We start from the raw sequence: 16,166 nt of genomic DNA on the forward strand, positions 1-16,166 counted from the left end.
GTTTACATTAATAAAAAAAAAAAGTTTCTTTTGAAAATACCTGCTAGACCTGAAAAATTAAAAGCATAAGCCTTTTACTGGTTACCAGGGCTTATGAAAAAAAGAACTCGCTTCTTGTCCTGTCAAGTCTTACCCACAATGTAATTTTTTGCAGCTGCCCCAGAAGAATCTGTTGATACCCAGTGCTAGAATAGTGGAGTGACAATGACAGTGGATGGACAGGGAACACCCACCACCCTTTTTCATTACACATGAGAAAAAAAAATCATTGCATAAACAAAAGCAGAAAAAGAAACAACAGTCTACAATGACTATTCAGTGCACGGAGGCAGGACTTTTCATTTCTCAAGTCAAGTACAACACCCAGAGAAGAATTTTGTCTTGGCTTGTTAGTACTGTAATTAGACTGAATAGAAAAACCAAGAAAATATTTAATGCTAGGTTATCATTCTCAAATCACAGTAAATGTAAGATGCATCAGAAAGGTCCCCTTGATACTCAGTATTACTCAGCATGATTTTTTTCTTTTTTTTTATTCCAATATTTTCCAGTTCTACACCATTGTTATTATTTTATAAGTCCAAAAATATAGGAAAAAGTAAGTCTTAGGTTATTTTTATTTTCAATTGTGTATGTCAGAGATAGCTTTAGAACAAGCTAACATTACCGTGGTTCAGGTGTATACAACTGGTACAGTTCAGTAGTACATAAACAACTCTAAAACAAATGCACCATAGAACTTAAATTACCAAAAATAAACAATATTAAACTATGTAGGGCTGTAGGTAAAAACAATTACCTTTAGGTTTTGCACGCTAAAAGAAAAATATCTAATTATGATTGAAATTATGAAGCTCTACTACAGATAATATTGATATATATTACAAAGAAATTGAAAAGTTGTCACATTTTGCTTTTGTTCCAGTGATGTACTGTTACATGAAATCTTACATCAGCTTGTCATGAAATTAACATCTGCTTACTTTAACTACAATATTTCATGAGTTTATAATTTTTGTGTGTAAGTTTTCTAAAAATTTTTGAAAAACTTGCATGTAAAAACATTTAAAGTAAAATAATGTTGCAGGTTGTTTACAGATTCCTTATGGATTATAGGAGTAAAAGCAGTCAGGAAGCTGCAGTGTTTTTAACATTGGTAAACAAATACTGGATTAAAGTGCAACAGTCCTTCTGACAGCACACCTGCTCTGGCTGAAAGGAAATCTTTTCATCTCTGCAGAGAAGCAAAGAAAAAAATATCAGTGTCAGGCGTGTTTCTCTCGAAAGTCAGTGATCGCCTTCCAGAGCGTGCACAGCATTCCTCCTCTGTAAAGAAAAATCATAAAGACACTCAGGTACAAAGAAACTCTCTAGACTGAAAGCCTTCCAGCTGAGGTGCTTTCTGATTTTCTTGCTCTGGTTTTGATCAATGATATTCAGTGGGAAGGTTGATCAAAGGTGAAATCCAGCATGCGTTACTCAAACAGAGAACAGAGTCCTTTTCTGATTACAAGACAGGGCAATCTTTCCACTTGGAGGTGCCTGCTGTCTGGAATTCAGACTTCTGTTCCAAAGGACTTGCATAACCCACATTTGACTTCCAACATGATGCAAGCTGGTGACCTATACACCTGGCATGATCAGGTGATATGTCATGTCACTTACAGTCCATGAGTAACGTTTCTGAAGTTTGATGATGATAATAAACTACTGAAAGCTTTTCAAGCTCTACTTTTTGAAATAAAAGCAAGGCTCTAATGGTGTTTCCAGTTGTAAGGTAAATGCTATACCTTAAAATTTTTCTTTCCACAGAAAAAAGCTTATTTTAAGATTTAAACAGTATCAGCTGTTTGGCAGAAATGTATAGCATACAAAGACATACTGGAAAGTGTTAGTTATTTTAAATGAATTGCACACAATGCAATAAATAGAGACTTAGTATCAATTTTTCTTTTTACAAGCACAGTTCATTTAACTCTGAAGCATTACCTCAGTCTCAAACATTTCAGATCATCTCGTGTAACATAGCAGAGAACATCCGTTAAGGTATAGTCTTCAGCCAAGAACTGCAGAAGGAAATTTAAATGAACATTTTGTTAGAAATATTATTTAAATTCCTAAGCTCATCTTCCTGGAATCATCTGCCCCTAAAACTAGAAGGGTAAATTTGGGAGGAACCTAAAATTGGACTGAAATGCAGTACATGTAACAGAAAAACATGGTTTCTACAAATACAGTGAAACTACTCAAATTTTACACTGTATACTCTGCATCGGCATAGCAGACACAACTTGAAAGATGTAATGCTTTTACAGCTCCTCGAAACCTTTGTCAACTGGCATTTCTATTGCTACCACTGCTATCACAGAATTACAGACTTCACTGAACACAAATTTGACCGTAAGCAATAGCACATTTAGCCCATGAGGAAATGAAAACAGTTAAGACGTATCTTTTCAAGAATGGCATCTAAATTTGATGTAATTGAACTTGAAGGAATCTTTAGTCTGATCTGTAGGAGTGATAACTACATGCAGGTATTCCTAAATTAGCTGAAAACTTTAACACCTCTAAAGTTATATAATTTGCTGCAGAGCAGACTGAGCTACTTCAGGATATTTCACTGTAGCACAGCTAGCTAAGGGTGAACATGTATCCTGTATCCAGAGTATCATCAGTGGGAATGCTGCAGTGTGTAAAGACACTGAAAACCCAAGAGTGTCTATTTACCAGGATATTTTATTGCTTTATTCAAAATCATATTTAGGAACAATTGATGGTACTTTATATTTATGAAGGCCTTCACATTCATGGCTTTTTCCTATCCTCTGAAAACAAATTATTCTCTCAAAATGTGCTAAAGTAATTAGAAAGGTTTGGTGTTTTTTAAACTGAGTCACAAAACAGTACTGCAACTGTGCCAGGCAGTGAATGGGATCATTGCTACCTTGTTTATCGTGGCCTCATCAGCTCCATGAACTCTCAGCCAGTTTATGAGATCAGGGTCTTCGGTCCCTGTGCCAGTGGAATGACGATGACGGACAGACGATCCAGGAATATCTGAAACAAGCATATTTGAGACAAGGTTTTGTGTTGCCAAAGCAACCTCTTCTCATTTTTGACTCCGCAAGCACTTTCTTCAGTGAGCTTTTCCTTCAAGCATAGAATACCAGTATACCCATAAATAAATGCCAGTTCCCAAAGAACACACTTAATTACAACTTATAGACATTATACATTAATTTCTCTGCTTGGTTAAGGGTACAGTTAAAATAGTGTGAACATTGACACACACAAAATTTTTCTGCCCTTTTCTGAAAATGACTTTGCTAGTACAAGGCACATCAATTTCACCGCCGCTGTTTCTACACGAAGGTTGTTGCATCAATTTACTGAACTGTTCAGTGTAACTCAAACAATTGCTACACAGGCAATGTCTTAGGCTGACGATCAGCTACTTTTGGAAGCAACAGTTAGAAGCACATTGCACAGAAATATCAAACTGCATTAGCATTTTCACCTTCTTCAGGGCAGATGCAGCAAACTCTGCTTTCCTCAGTAACATTTAAGTTGTAGTTGCATCTCACCAATTAGGTGTATTTGCATCTCACCCCTTGAACTTTCACTGTAACAATTGGAACAGTCTGTAATTCAAGGAACATATATCTAAACATACTAGATTATCCTCTTTAGGAATAATATTTATTCAGTAGCATATGAGCCTTGCCCTCTTCCATATAATCACAAACAAAAATATTTAAATCATACTCATTCCTTGTACTGTGATTAACAAATCCAGTAATTTGTTTCCACAATGTACATCCTTACTTCAGGGCAAACCCTATGAGAAGCAGCACAATAAAGCATCTTAGCTGAAGCTGGCTCAATAAAATGGACAGACATTTAGCTGGCACTTTTTCATCTGTAGCCAGTATGAAACTTGTCTTTAAAAATTCTTCTCACTTACCTATTGGCTGTGACCTGAGCTGTAGGTTCCTGATCTCTTGATCTTTTTCTTCTATAGCTTGATGCAAGAGGACTTGAAATTCTCTCTCCTTTTGAACTAACTCCTCCAATAACCTGTGAAGTAATGAGAACAAAAAACTCATTTCCTTCAGTAGCTTCAAATTGTCAGGAAAGGAAAGATCTTACTATATCTAAACTGGAAACATTCCTGACAAAGACAAGGACAGAATTCTTCCGCTTTCACTGAAGGTACATTCTTTCATTATAGATTGATTTTGACCTATATCAAGATACAAACATTCATACAGAAGCCCCAAACACACTAGCCTCCACATAAACATTCACCCACTAAACAAGTGGTATGGGAGAATATTTCAGTGAAATTTCTACAGCCTGTGCTCTGTTTTAAACAAAACTGGAACTGAGAACAAATATCAAAGTGGTTCATAATCTAAGGGCTAAACCTTTGTAAGGAAAAATACCAGTTCACATCTCTCCAGAGGACATTTTCAAAGCTATGGAAAGGGTAGAGCAGTGATGAAAAAGTAGTGAAAACATATGGTTGCATTTCATAAATATGAAAAATACATTCTCAACCACACAAGAGCTGTCCCTTCCTCACATATGAGGCACTTTGTGCCTGCCCTCCTAGGCTATATTAAGAGTGAGAAAAGAGGAGGCAAAATACTTGCCTACTTCCCTAAGCAATTACTTCAGAGAATGTCTAGCAGAAGCAAATTGAAACTCATGTTTGACCTCCTTCATAACACAAACCCAGAGAGAAACCTGGAGAGATTCAGTGGCCAGCACCATTTGAGCTGATAGAAAGAAAATAGTCAGAATATCATGGAAAATTAGTATGTAAAACTGTTGCAATTTGTTCTTTTAGAAAAGTGGTTTAGTTAAAGGCAGGATTTGTAAATGATATCTTATCAGGAACTTGATCAAAATTTGGACATGGAGGGAAGACTCATAAACCTATAACTGACTCCTGAGTCTTCAGAAGTTCTGCCTTGAAAGGACTGCAGCATCTTCATCCCTTTATTGAAACCTCTGTCAGCCTGAGAACTATGCAATAACTCTTCCATTCCAGCATGTTTCCTTTTATTTATCCATGTTTTGTTGTTTGTTTTTTTTTTTTTTTAATTTATACCAGTTGAGCTCTGCAAACCTTTTCTGAAAGACAGGAATTCAGTTAGAAAATGTACCACAGAAGCCCCTTACCTGCCTTTGCACAGGAGTAAACTGAATCCCACATGACTGCATTGAAAAACATCTAGCCCTACTTTTAGCTTTCAGGCTACCAGCAACATATTTGCACTTGAGTCCTTCCACACCTGAGCCAACAAACCTTAACAAGTACACCCTGCATGGGAACAGAGCTGCTTGGTGCATCTACACCCCCAGCCTGGGTATAGGGTGTATTCTCAGTGCAAACTGATACTCTGTCCAGACAGGTCACCTTTCAGTTAACTTATTCCTAGCCTGCCTATTCTGGTTGAAAAAGACCTTCAAGGCCAATAAAATAAACCATTATTTTCTCCTAATAACTGCTTGCTGTTTATGCCAATAAAGCTTTCATAAATATTTAAAAAGATTTCTCTATTATTTATTCAAAATTTCTGCATGAGTAGATGTGATTATTTGGCCAAAGGCTTTGCATTTGAAAAATTTACAGAAGCAAAATGCTAGCAAAAAAAAGTACCTCTACAAGCTGATAACTTTGGAGGCTATTCCCCACCGTTAGCTTGGGAAGTAAAGTGAGTAAATCTAAAATATTTATGTATTTCTCTAGGTATAACAATAAGACAATCAAAATATTTCTCATTGGTCACAAGTAAAAAAAAATAATTGTGATATAAGGACCCCAAAATACTGATACTTTATTAAATACAGTACAGTGTAATGAATTACTCTGATTATGGCAACCTTCTCAGACACATGTAAAAGTAAAGTGTTATTTAATATTTTAATTTCAAATGAAACTGTAGCTCCAAAGAATTTTCTATCAGGATGACAACTGTCTTATTGAAGACATGTTCTCTTTCTATCAAGGTCACATTCAAAATTTACTGAGGTCAGTGTCATAAATCACATGCTGCAAAGGCAAAATATCTACTTTAACTAGACTATTTGGTATATTTTAATGAAAAGGAAACAAAATATATAGAAGATGATTTGGATTTTTCTCTGACATTTCTGAAAAAAACAACAAAACCTTAAAGAACCACTTTTCACTTGCACAAAGTGCAAGACATAGCTCTGAAAAAAAATGCAATATCCAAATTTCTGGCTCATTTTTTCTCTTAAGCAAAGCATGTATTTTCCCCATCTTTCTCTATTTAATAAAAAGGCAATGGTTGCTGGTAAGCACAGATCCTGCTTGCAGTGACTTCTGTGCACAAAACAAATCGGAAGCAATTTCCTTATGGAGTTTCTGTGTGGCTATTAGCTTGAGTTCACTTGCTGAGAATAGCTATAGAAAAGAACAGCAAGTTCTGCCTTACTGGAAACAAAACATAACACCATTTATCAGCCACACAGAGCACACCAAAGAGAGAAAAAGCAGAAGTTTGGCAGCAAGTCAGTTTTTTACAGACCTTCCCTGAAAGGGCACCTGAAATCAAGTCTGACCTTAACTTGCTTCACTATGGTTTTGTTGAAATTCATACAACTATGTAAGTGATCAGTCACAAGGATCATCATTAAAAGGAACAGCTTACACTGCAATGGAATTTTGGCACTGTCACTAGCATTCCAGCTCATATATATTTTGAAAGCTAAGCAAAGCATACTGCTGTAAGCAGGCTGGTGTCCCTGTCTCCTGATGTCCAGATTTACCTGTTTGTCTCCAATTTTAGCCTGCCCAGCTGGACACTCAGTGATCTGTGAGCGGCCTGGGAGTCATGGGACACCGTAGAGCTGAGTGTGCTTACACCTGAGGTAGCTACTGCATCTTCCAAGACAATGCAAGGCTGCTGGATGGTTTGATTCTGAGGCTGTTCATCTTGATCTTCAACTTCTATATCATCTTGATCGGCTGTATCACTTTCAGATGCAAGGCTAAAATGTGGCCTCAATTCTATTAAAATATAGGCAAAAGAAAAACCACCAAAGTTAAACATTAGTTAATATTAAAATAAAAGCAGACCCAAGTGACTATTTCCAGATCATCCTATAGCTTTGGTTACAACAGACCTGAAATTTCTCTAACAGGACAACAGATATTTTCTAGGGGTTCAAGATCCCTCAAAATATAACAGCACCTTTGTTTATGCAGATTATTATTCTGCCTATCAAACGTTTAAGAGCTGTAAAAAAAATGAAACATCTGTATGAACATGATTTCTGATTTGCTACCATTTAATGTCAAATTGTGCTGAAGTATCATGTACACAGAGTTTCTTTTGCTTAATTCTATTCTGAGTACTTTATATTTTCTTTTGTGTCTGACTTGAAAGATTTCATTGAACAAATAAGCATTATTTCTTTTCTATCCAGGTATTCCTGCTGTTGATATTCTGGCATATTTAGCATTCCATCCTTATAAGAATACTATGTTCACCAAAAAATTGCAGTCAAACATAGAGAGGAAATTACAAAAAGGCCCCTCTCTCAACAATTAAAAGCACACTTCCCTTCTACTTGTCAGAGGGAACACTGCCTATTTTGTAATGATGCACATCCACAAAACTACAAATACAAAGCTATACCCTGGCTTCTGTTGTTCCCTGTTTAAACTGCCTGCCAGAGCCTACCAGGTATGTGAGATATCTGACACTCCTACACAACCTATTATTATTAACAGCATCTGTTTGTTTATTCTAACTATTATATATAAATCTTTCTTCCTTCTTTCCTTCAATTGTGGCTCCTTATTGCTCCCTCTAATCTCCTCACCAAAATGTAATTTTTTTCCTGAATCCCACTTGCTTTATGCCCTTTCTGCTGAGTAACTAAACTAACAAGTATGTTTACCTTCCTTACAAAATAAACTTTTGTTCCTTGATCTATTTCAGTCCTTCATTTCAATGCTACCTTTTTCAAGGCTGAATATAAAAAGGTCAACAGAGATGTGCTTTCTCTAATATCAGGAAAGCAGATTTATTATGTAGCAGTTACCCAAATATTTCTAGGCAAATATGTCTGGATTTGCTTTGGACTTCTGTTCTTATTAGCAGGATGCAGAAGTTCTTTGCCATTGTTCACCACCAGGCAGCATAAAATTGGCTTTGTACCATTCCTTAAACATCCCATAACTTTTAGAAATGTTAAGGGCAGTGATAAATCTCCATATCATAAGAAAAAAAAATAAAGAAAAAATAGTGAGACAAAGGCAAGGGAAAGTAATCAGAAGTAGGGAATCAGCTGATGATCAATGCCTGAAAACCACTGGGGCACAGAGGCTTTTGTTTAAGCTTGACCACCTACAATTAATGCTGACTCTGAGCTGTGTGGGGAAGAACGGACTCCTAAGGAGGAATTCTACAGTTACTCCTATTACACAGCAATGAAGTACATGCCTGTAAGAGGTGTTCAGCATTCTAATCAGAAGACAGAGGAGTTTCTTTGTGACTTGAAAGTAACACATAAACTCTATTTATATCTTGTTTGTGCTAGGGATATGGAAAGTAAGTAGAATAGGAATAGATGTAACTTTCAAAGTAATTTTCAGATCCCCTTATTGATAATCTCAGACTCAACCCACTGCAGGAAACAGGAATGTAAGTATTCTGACTTAAAGCATTAAATGAAAATTATTTTTTTATATTTGAAAATATCACCATTAATTCCATTACCATTAATTCCAAATTAGAAGTTAAGAAGAAGCAGAAAAACTAAACTTGGAAATAGGTAGAGAAGTAACAGAATGGGTTACAGTTTCATCTAAACAGACTCCTTCCCTCACTGAAGCCATACATTCTAAATCCATATTTAAAATACAATGTGCCAATTACAGGCACTGCAGACCTGTTTGTTTGGTTTTGGCAGGTCTCAAGTCAAGGGTTTGGGGTTGTTTAGGTTTGCTGGTTTTTGAGATGTTTTTTTTTGAGACAGCTTCTGACCATAAGCAATAGGCCACATTTTGGACCTGAAAAAATTAGGTCTCAGAGCACCTTAACTTACTACTACTCACCGTGTTGCAGAATCATTTAGATTACACATTGTGGAAAGGTGCTTTTCAACTTAGCTTGAACAACACACAGATTAGCTTCTGAATTGCAAGACAGACACTGAACAGGAAAAAGGCCACTGCTGGTTTCAAAATCTTAAGCGAAGCATCATAATCACAACTCTAAAGCATGTCTAAAGAGATCAGCTGATAAATATTTGCTGAGTATTAAGAATGACTCACCTGGGACCAGAATTGTAATAGCAGTCTGCACAGCTTTTCTGATTATGCTGTCCAGTGCAAACATCCAATGTGGCTTAATATTATGATTTCGGAGAACTTTATTGACCTAGTGAGAGAAAATTCAGTTATTACATACCCCACAACTTAAAATGAGTATATATATCATATATTTATGACCTATATGAGTTTAAACTTCTAGATGCTATATCTGAGCAGATGATTACAATTATTTCTTGATAGCAACATTAGCAGCTTCATCCATTTTATTATAAGTCATGCAATATGTTGTATTTTTCATCAAGTACTGGTTTCTGTGTTAGGTGACTGTTGATGGCTGTGATACTTAACCTTTATGGCTGTGGAGAGAAACTTCAAAAGAATGCAAGCAAGGCAAATAACAAGGACTATGTTATGAAAGGCTTGCAGCTGAAGCTAATTAATCTTGTTACTTTTTTTGGCATCACTTTCACTGCTTGCTCTGAGCACTACTTGTCTATTCTAAAGTACAATTGTAGGAAATATAAAAGAACTAATGTAATGCTGCTCCTACTTAATTCTGAAACTAGTTAATTAATGTTAGTTTAAACAATTAGGGAACTTCATTTGTGTGCTGTACCATTTTCTCTTTCCTTCTACTTCTTACTTTATACAGTCTGATGGTTTTCTACACTAGGTTGCTCCTAACTTCCTACAGGCCTGCTCACAAACTGCTTTGAACCATATTCTCAGATGCCTCTATGGATGCTCCATGCCACCTGCACAAACATCTCTACCTCACAGAACTGTTTTCCATCTCCTAAATGACAAGGAAATGCCTAGCCAACAGTAAGCAGCAAAAGCACAAGGCTCAGTGCTGTTTTCCAGGCACAGAAGCAATCCAAAGCAACAAAGCAGGAGAAGAACTTAAACAGTTGCAGGAAACAACACATGTATATAACTGTATTTACAAAACTATCAAGTTACAGCATTATAAAAAAATGAGCAACTACTGATTACAGAAAAAATTGGCAAAAAGATACTTCACTCTTTCTAAAAACGGGATAAGTTCAATTCCCTCACACTGTGATAACCTTTCTGTAAAAAATGACTGAAGTCACACAAATGATGCCTTCATAAAAGTTACTAATCCTACTATTTTCACTGCCATAAAGCAAGATTATTCAGTGACACAGTAATTTAGGCAGGTACCTGCACTGGCTTTGTTTGGGATGGAGTTAATTTCTTTCACAGCAGTCCACATGGTGCTATGTTTCAGACTGTGACTAAAACAGCCTTGATAGCACACGCATGTTTCAGCTCCTGCTCAGCAAAGCTTGCATGCTGTCAAGGCTGCCTCTGCTCCTTAAACTGCCCCAGCAGTGAGGGGGCTGTGGGTGGACTAAAGGCTGGAGGGGCACATGGCTGGCACAGCTGACCTAGGAAATATTTCCTTCTGTATAAGCTTATGATGGGCAATAAACTAGGGGCTGCTTTTTCCAAAGGAGCTGTTGCTCAGAGACAGGCTGGTCACAAGTCTGCTGTTGGTGACTGACTGCTTTTGCAACACCTGTGATCTTTTTTTCCCCCTTCACTTATTTAACCATCTTTATTTTGACCCCAAAATTTTCTCACTTTTGGTCCTTCCAATTCTCTCCTTTCTGTTGGGATGGAGTGAATGAGTGATTGGGTAGGGGTTTTCCTCTACCAGCCAGCCAGGGTCCACCCAGCAGAGCAGTACCTGTGTCTGCTCAGTTCTATGTCCAATGGCCACGAGATGGCACTTGGACACTGTGTTTGGACTCGGAGAGCTGTCAGCAGTGCCAGGGGAGCCTGCCCTGGGCCTGACTCCTGGACAGCAGCTGCCCCAAAGGCTTGCTCACTGCCCTCTGAGGCAGCACAGCTCCCCTGTGCGAGCACTTTGCACCTTCCCAAACTGACTGCCACTGAGACAGAGACATGTTTAGCTAAGTCTAGCTTTATTGAGAACTGAAGAAACAAAATCTAACTTAGTCAAGATCACAATCATCCATAGTAATGTGATTTAGTTATTTATATGTCATCACAAAATTACTTTTTCTTGGTTGGTCTGATAAGGATGTTGTGATTATTAAACACTGTAACCTAAGATCACCTTCTTAAGGTGATCACCTTCTTAAGGTTCCCCTCACCAAGAGCAGGGGAACTACTTTCCCTCACTTTTAGCAGTACCTCAGACTCTGCAGCATCTGAGGTCTTGATACTGTTCTAGATTTCAGTGTAGAATAAAAATCTGTTGTATGGCCAAAAGAATTAAGATTGCACACATATAAAGCAAAGTTTTTCTTTTAACTTTCTGTGGGTTTTAGTTAAATAAGATAGTAATGAAAGAGACACTTGTCAGTTTAAAAAAACAACTTGTAATTATGAAGTTAACAGAAAGTAAATTTTTAACCGATAAGAATAAGAAACCCAAGCAATTACTACCAAACAACTGATGCCCAGCCACATCTCTATCAGAACAGCAATACAAGTATTTGTACTATTACCCCCTGCACTGTTTTCTTGACTTTGTATGCTTCCAGTATCAAAATAATATTAATATGAGATTAATAGAGAGAGCTGAAAACATACTTAGAAGAATCCAAGAGAAAGCTTTTGATTTGTAGAAAGATCTCTTTCACAGATTAATTCAGATTAATTTAACCCCCCCTTTTTTTTTAATAAAAGCATCTAATTCTCGTTAATGTAGTCTATGCAACAGTTTGCATGCTATGCCATCTTTCCTGACAGCTCTTCTACTTGTATGAGTGCCCCACGTCTGAATTCTAAAAGAACCATCCACCTCAAATACCTACCTGAATTGTCATTTCATTTTTACTACATGACTTCAGTCTAGACAAGTGATGCTCAGCACAGCTGCACCCTCCCACGTTCATTACTCATTAAGCCTAATTGCTTGGGAACTAACACTTAAATGCATATCTTAAGAAAACATTTGCTGTTTGTAAACTGGCTGTTTAAAGGCTACCCATGCATGTGTTTGGTTGTTCAATGAAGGAAATGATAAATCTTGTATTTATTATTGGTAGAAAAGTAACAATATGCCTTATCTTGCTTATTATAAATTGAAATAATAATTTCTAGTTTGGCAGAAATCTGCTAATCAAATACTAAAAATATGAATTCAATACAGTATTACAAGGTAGACAGACTACTATGGGGGGCAATGCATTAATTTGTAAGAGAAGTTTAAGAGATCTGCGTTTATGTAGGATAAACCTGACATTTATTGTTAGCCTTATCACCCAGAAAACCTTCCAAAATGAGATTTTTTTAAAAAGGCTTTCCTGCCTTACTATTATGACATAATGTTCACACAATGATTCTGAACTGTCTGTATCTTTCATCACTGAGATCTCAGTAGTGTTCAGGGTCTGTGTCCTGCCAAAGGATCACAAAGCAACCAAACCAAGTCACTGCTGTCAGTTCAGATTTTGCTATTACAGTTTCAAAGCCCTCAAATATTATTGTTTCAGCAGCTTTGGGTGGAAGTTAAACAAGTTCTCTTTGGTCCTGGTTTGTTTAGTTACTTTTAGTTTAGGTGCACAAATTTCTTAGTAAAAATGCCAACTTACAGCATCTTGAAAACCAAACAACACAAGCTGCACTTGGCTGATACCGTGGCTGTCAAAGTCCAACTCCAGCTTCAATTTTGAAAGTGTGGTTGCGATGATTTTGCGATCAGTGGACCGTACAAACTCTCTGAGGCTGGAAACAAGTGTTGTGATATGTTCCCATTTTAGCTTGGGTTCTTCAGCTCCCTGCAGAAGAGAGAGGAAAATAAATAGTTTTGATAGTCATCTTTTGAAACATACATCCAGAAGGACTTCAGTCAATTATGTTAGCTGGCAATATGTGTTTTCAGAAACTCTGCTGCTATTAAGGGAAAGGTGCAGCTGCAGGTCAGGTGCTGGTGGCAGCATAACTGCAGCAGCACAGAGCTCTGGGGCTGAGCTCCCTGGTGACAGGCAGGGGGGAACTCATTGAACAAGTAGATGACTTCATTTTACACCATTTGTCGAAGGATGTGTGCACACTGAAGTGTGTGTGTGTCTCTGTACAGCAATGAATAAAGATACGAATAAATGTACTGTGCACTGGGTACTACAAATGACTCATAATTGCAAACACACACATACTTTGCAGTGCTTCTAATTTCTGGGTGCCTCTCAGAGACAATGTGCAAAGTCCTACAGCAGCATTTAAAAGAAGAGATTAGTCAAAGTTATGCAGGAGGCTCACAAAGGGCTTGGTTGTTTCATGTATAATTTCCTCATTTCCCTTAATACAGAACTTCAACACTTAGCTGTTCTTAAAGTGAGTCTACAAAGATCTCACCTTTCTGGTATAAATATTCATTTGCCTATTTTTAAAAGCTTTTGTGAGGATGAGCTACCAAAAGCAAAAAGCTCAAAAGCATTCATCAGAATAATCAGCCTAAGTAACCAGGAAGCAGAGCACTGTATTTGCTCTCATAAGTAACATTATGCCAAATTTCAAAGCCAAATCTTAAATTAAGCCAGAGTTGTAGTTCAACATGAAGTATTAGATGCTTATTCTGAAGGAAGTAAAGTAAATATTTATATAGAGTAAGGATATCCAACACTGATTTCTGTAAAAGAAGGACATATGGTGTTTGGTTCTATTGCATTTGCCAGTTATATGCCATGAATGTTATGGCTAGCCAGACACCAAGAACTCTTGTTTGCCAGTAGCACTGAGCTTTTAACTATAGTCAAGTAATTCTGATCAGGATGAAACAAAGATAATTGTATTGAGAAAAAAGCTTAAAAAACTTCTAGTGCAGTCAAAGATACCACTGACTAAAACATACACCTGAGATAAAAGGTCCTAGCCTCTGATCTTGATCTGCTTTGAAGAATTCACCTGATGATTTTCTTTGCAGAAGTGGATCTCTCTCACTGTTCTGCAGCAGCCAATCTTCTTTCCAGGTAAATAATTAAAAAGCCATTAGGGCAGATAGGTAAATGCACGCCATAGCCCTGGACTAGAAGATCCAAGTCCACCCAGGCACTAGGCACTGTGGGGACAGGAGGAGCAGTATGACTTGCTAATTAGAAAGAGTGACCCATTTTGTGAGGGGCATTCTCCTCCCCTAGCCCTCAAACCCAAGGACTTTGCTGAAACCTTTCTTGTGAAAAGTGTTTCACAGAGAAAAACTCTGTGAAATCCTAAACCATGATGAGGCCTAACAAGCAAACCAGGCTTGTCCTATTAGTAATTTCTTGCATTTCTCAAGGGAGAAAACAGTCTTTGGGAGTCAGAGCTCAGCATCCTTTGGGAGTCAGAGCTCAGCATCCTTTTGAAGGGAAGCCAGTCACATGATCATGAGTTTTGAACTCTTTGGCTCTAAAATTCTGTGTCTCTTCTTCTCTCTCAAGCTGTTCCAGCCCAAGCTGAGAAAGGCATGAAACACTGAGCACACTCTCTGGGATTTGTGATTGAGTTTCAGCCTCTCATGATCACTGATTATTACTTGCATACACATGCAAAAACTGTGTCTGTTACAGCTACACTCTCACAAAGCACACATCACAAATGTCTTTCTCACTGCCCTATCTTTTAACATTTTGTGTAGTTACCAGGCTAACTGTGGGTTACTCTTTCCCCCTCCCAAGAGTTAGAAGCTGGTTTTATTTGCATGGCACCCATTTCCATGTACAGCAACTGTAGTACATGCATAATAATCATATTAGTTTGCATCAGTTTCTAAACACCAGTGTCTTTAGCAGATGGGTTTTCATGTTTTATACAAATGTTTTAGACTAGCAATACTTTGCCTTGAGAATGAAGTGAATCAATTAACTACTAACACACACACAAACAAGAACAAAAAATCCTGCCATCCAATTACAGTGTTGCAACACTTAGCAGTGAGGTCACGATCTGTCATTTCTTCAGTGTTGTCCTGAACTGATGCATCATCATAATGAATCAGCTCCACAAAAGAGTGACAAAAGGTCATTCTGCAATTATTTTGTTGTTTGCTGTAGCTCTCACAATTACTACATCTTCCCTCCATACGTGCTCCCACCTGCACTGAAGAATAGCTGCAATTTGTTTTCTCCCTAGCCCCCTCTTTCCCCTGTTATGGCTGTTGGCTAGAAGGCAATGGTGTATCCATCAGCCCCATTTTTTCTATACAATAGCCTAACATAAGGCCAGAGCAGGCCAAATGACCTAAACCTCCCTCTGTCAAAACAGTCAGTCAGAACACAGAACTTTAAATGGGGGTCAAGATAATCCACTCCTGGTGATCATCCACCTTATATGAGTTACTCAAATTTGACAAACACTAGCAAAATAGAGTATCATGAAAACATGTTTTTCTGTTGTCTTGCCAGCACTAATACCCAGGTATATACATAGTAATTACAAACAACAAAGGCCTATGTAATGCATCATGAACAATTTCAAAGCCTGTTTAATAGCCAAATAAAACAATAACCATGAAAGCTTACATGGTGTATGCTTTCTAGTTTAATTAAACTTCATTTCTAATTGCTTTATTATGTTTAATTTCAAGAGTTTCAGGTAACTGCAGAGAAGTCTGAGAATTCCATAAAATTCTTGCTGCCCTCCGAAATTACCTGAGTCAAAGCTTCCATCAGGTTCCTCACCACCTGCTCTTGGTCCTCAGTTAATATTCTGTGCAGGGTGGCTCTCCTTTCACTATCCTTCTTCAGCATGAAAAAACCAGAATCTTTCTCTTCAGGTGAAGGAGGTGCACTGTGATCCTCAAAATGTTCATCCGGGATGCTGAATGACACAGTGAAAAGGAACATTACAAAAATCATCCCAATGC

At 37.5% G+C, this 16,166-nt stretch overlaps 1 protein-coding gene across 1 annotated transcript in view; it reads right to left on the reverse strand.

The window, feature by feature from the left end:
- Positions 1–389: 389 nt before the first annotated feature.
- Positions 390–16,166, reverse strand: part of MAP3K5 (mitogen-activated protein kinase kinase kinase 5) — a 98,531-nt gene continuing 82,754 nt past the window's right edge. The window contains exons 23-30 of the mRNA XM_030235598.2: positions 15,952–16,120; positions 12,916–13,101; positions 9,323–9,428; positions 6,808–7,048; positions 3,968–4,080; positions 2,948–3,060; positions 1,990–2,066; positions 390–1,326 (exon numbers count right to left, since the gene is read on the reverse strand). Coding sequence (XP_030091458.2) covers positions 1,266–1,326; positions 1,990–2,066; positions 2,948–3,060; positions 3,968–4,080; positions 6,808–7,048; positions 9,323–9,428; positions 12,916–13,101; positions 15,952–16,120 — 1,066 coding nt within the window. The 3' untranslated portion in view covers positions 390–1,265. The remainder of the gene's footprint in view (positions 1,327–1,989; positions 2,067–2,947; positions 3,061–3,967; positions 4,081–6,807; positions 7,049–9,322; positions 9,429–12,915; positions 13,102–15,951; positions 16,121–16,166) is intronic.

The sequence above is a fragment of the Serinus canaria genome, chromosome 3 (genome assembly GCF_022539315.1).
Source record: "Serinus canaria isolate serCan28SL12 chromosome 3, serCan2020, whole genome shotgun sequence".
In the NCBI taxonomy this organism is placed as follows: Eukaryota; Metazoa; Chordata; class Aves; order Passeriformes; family Fringillidae; genus Serinus; species Serinus canaria.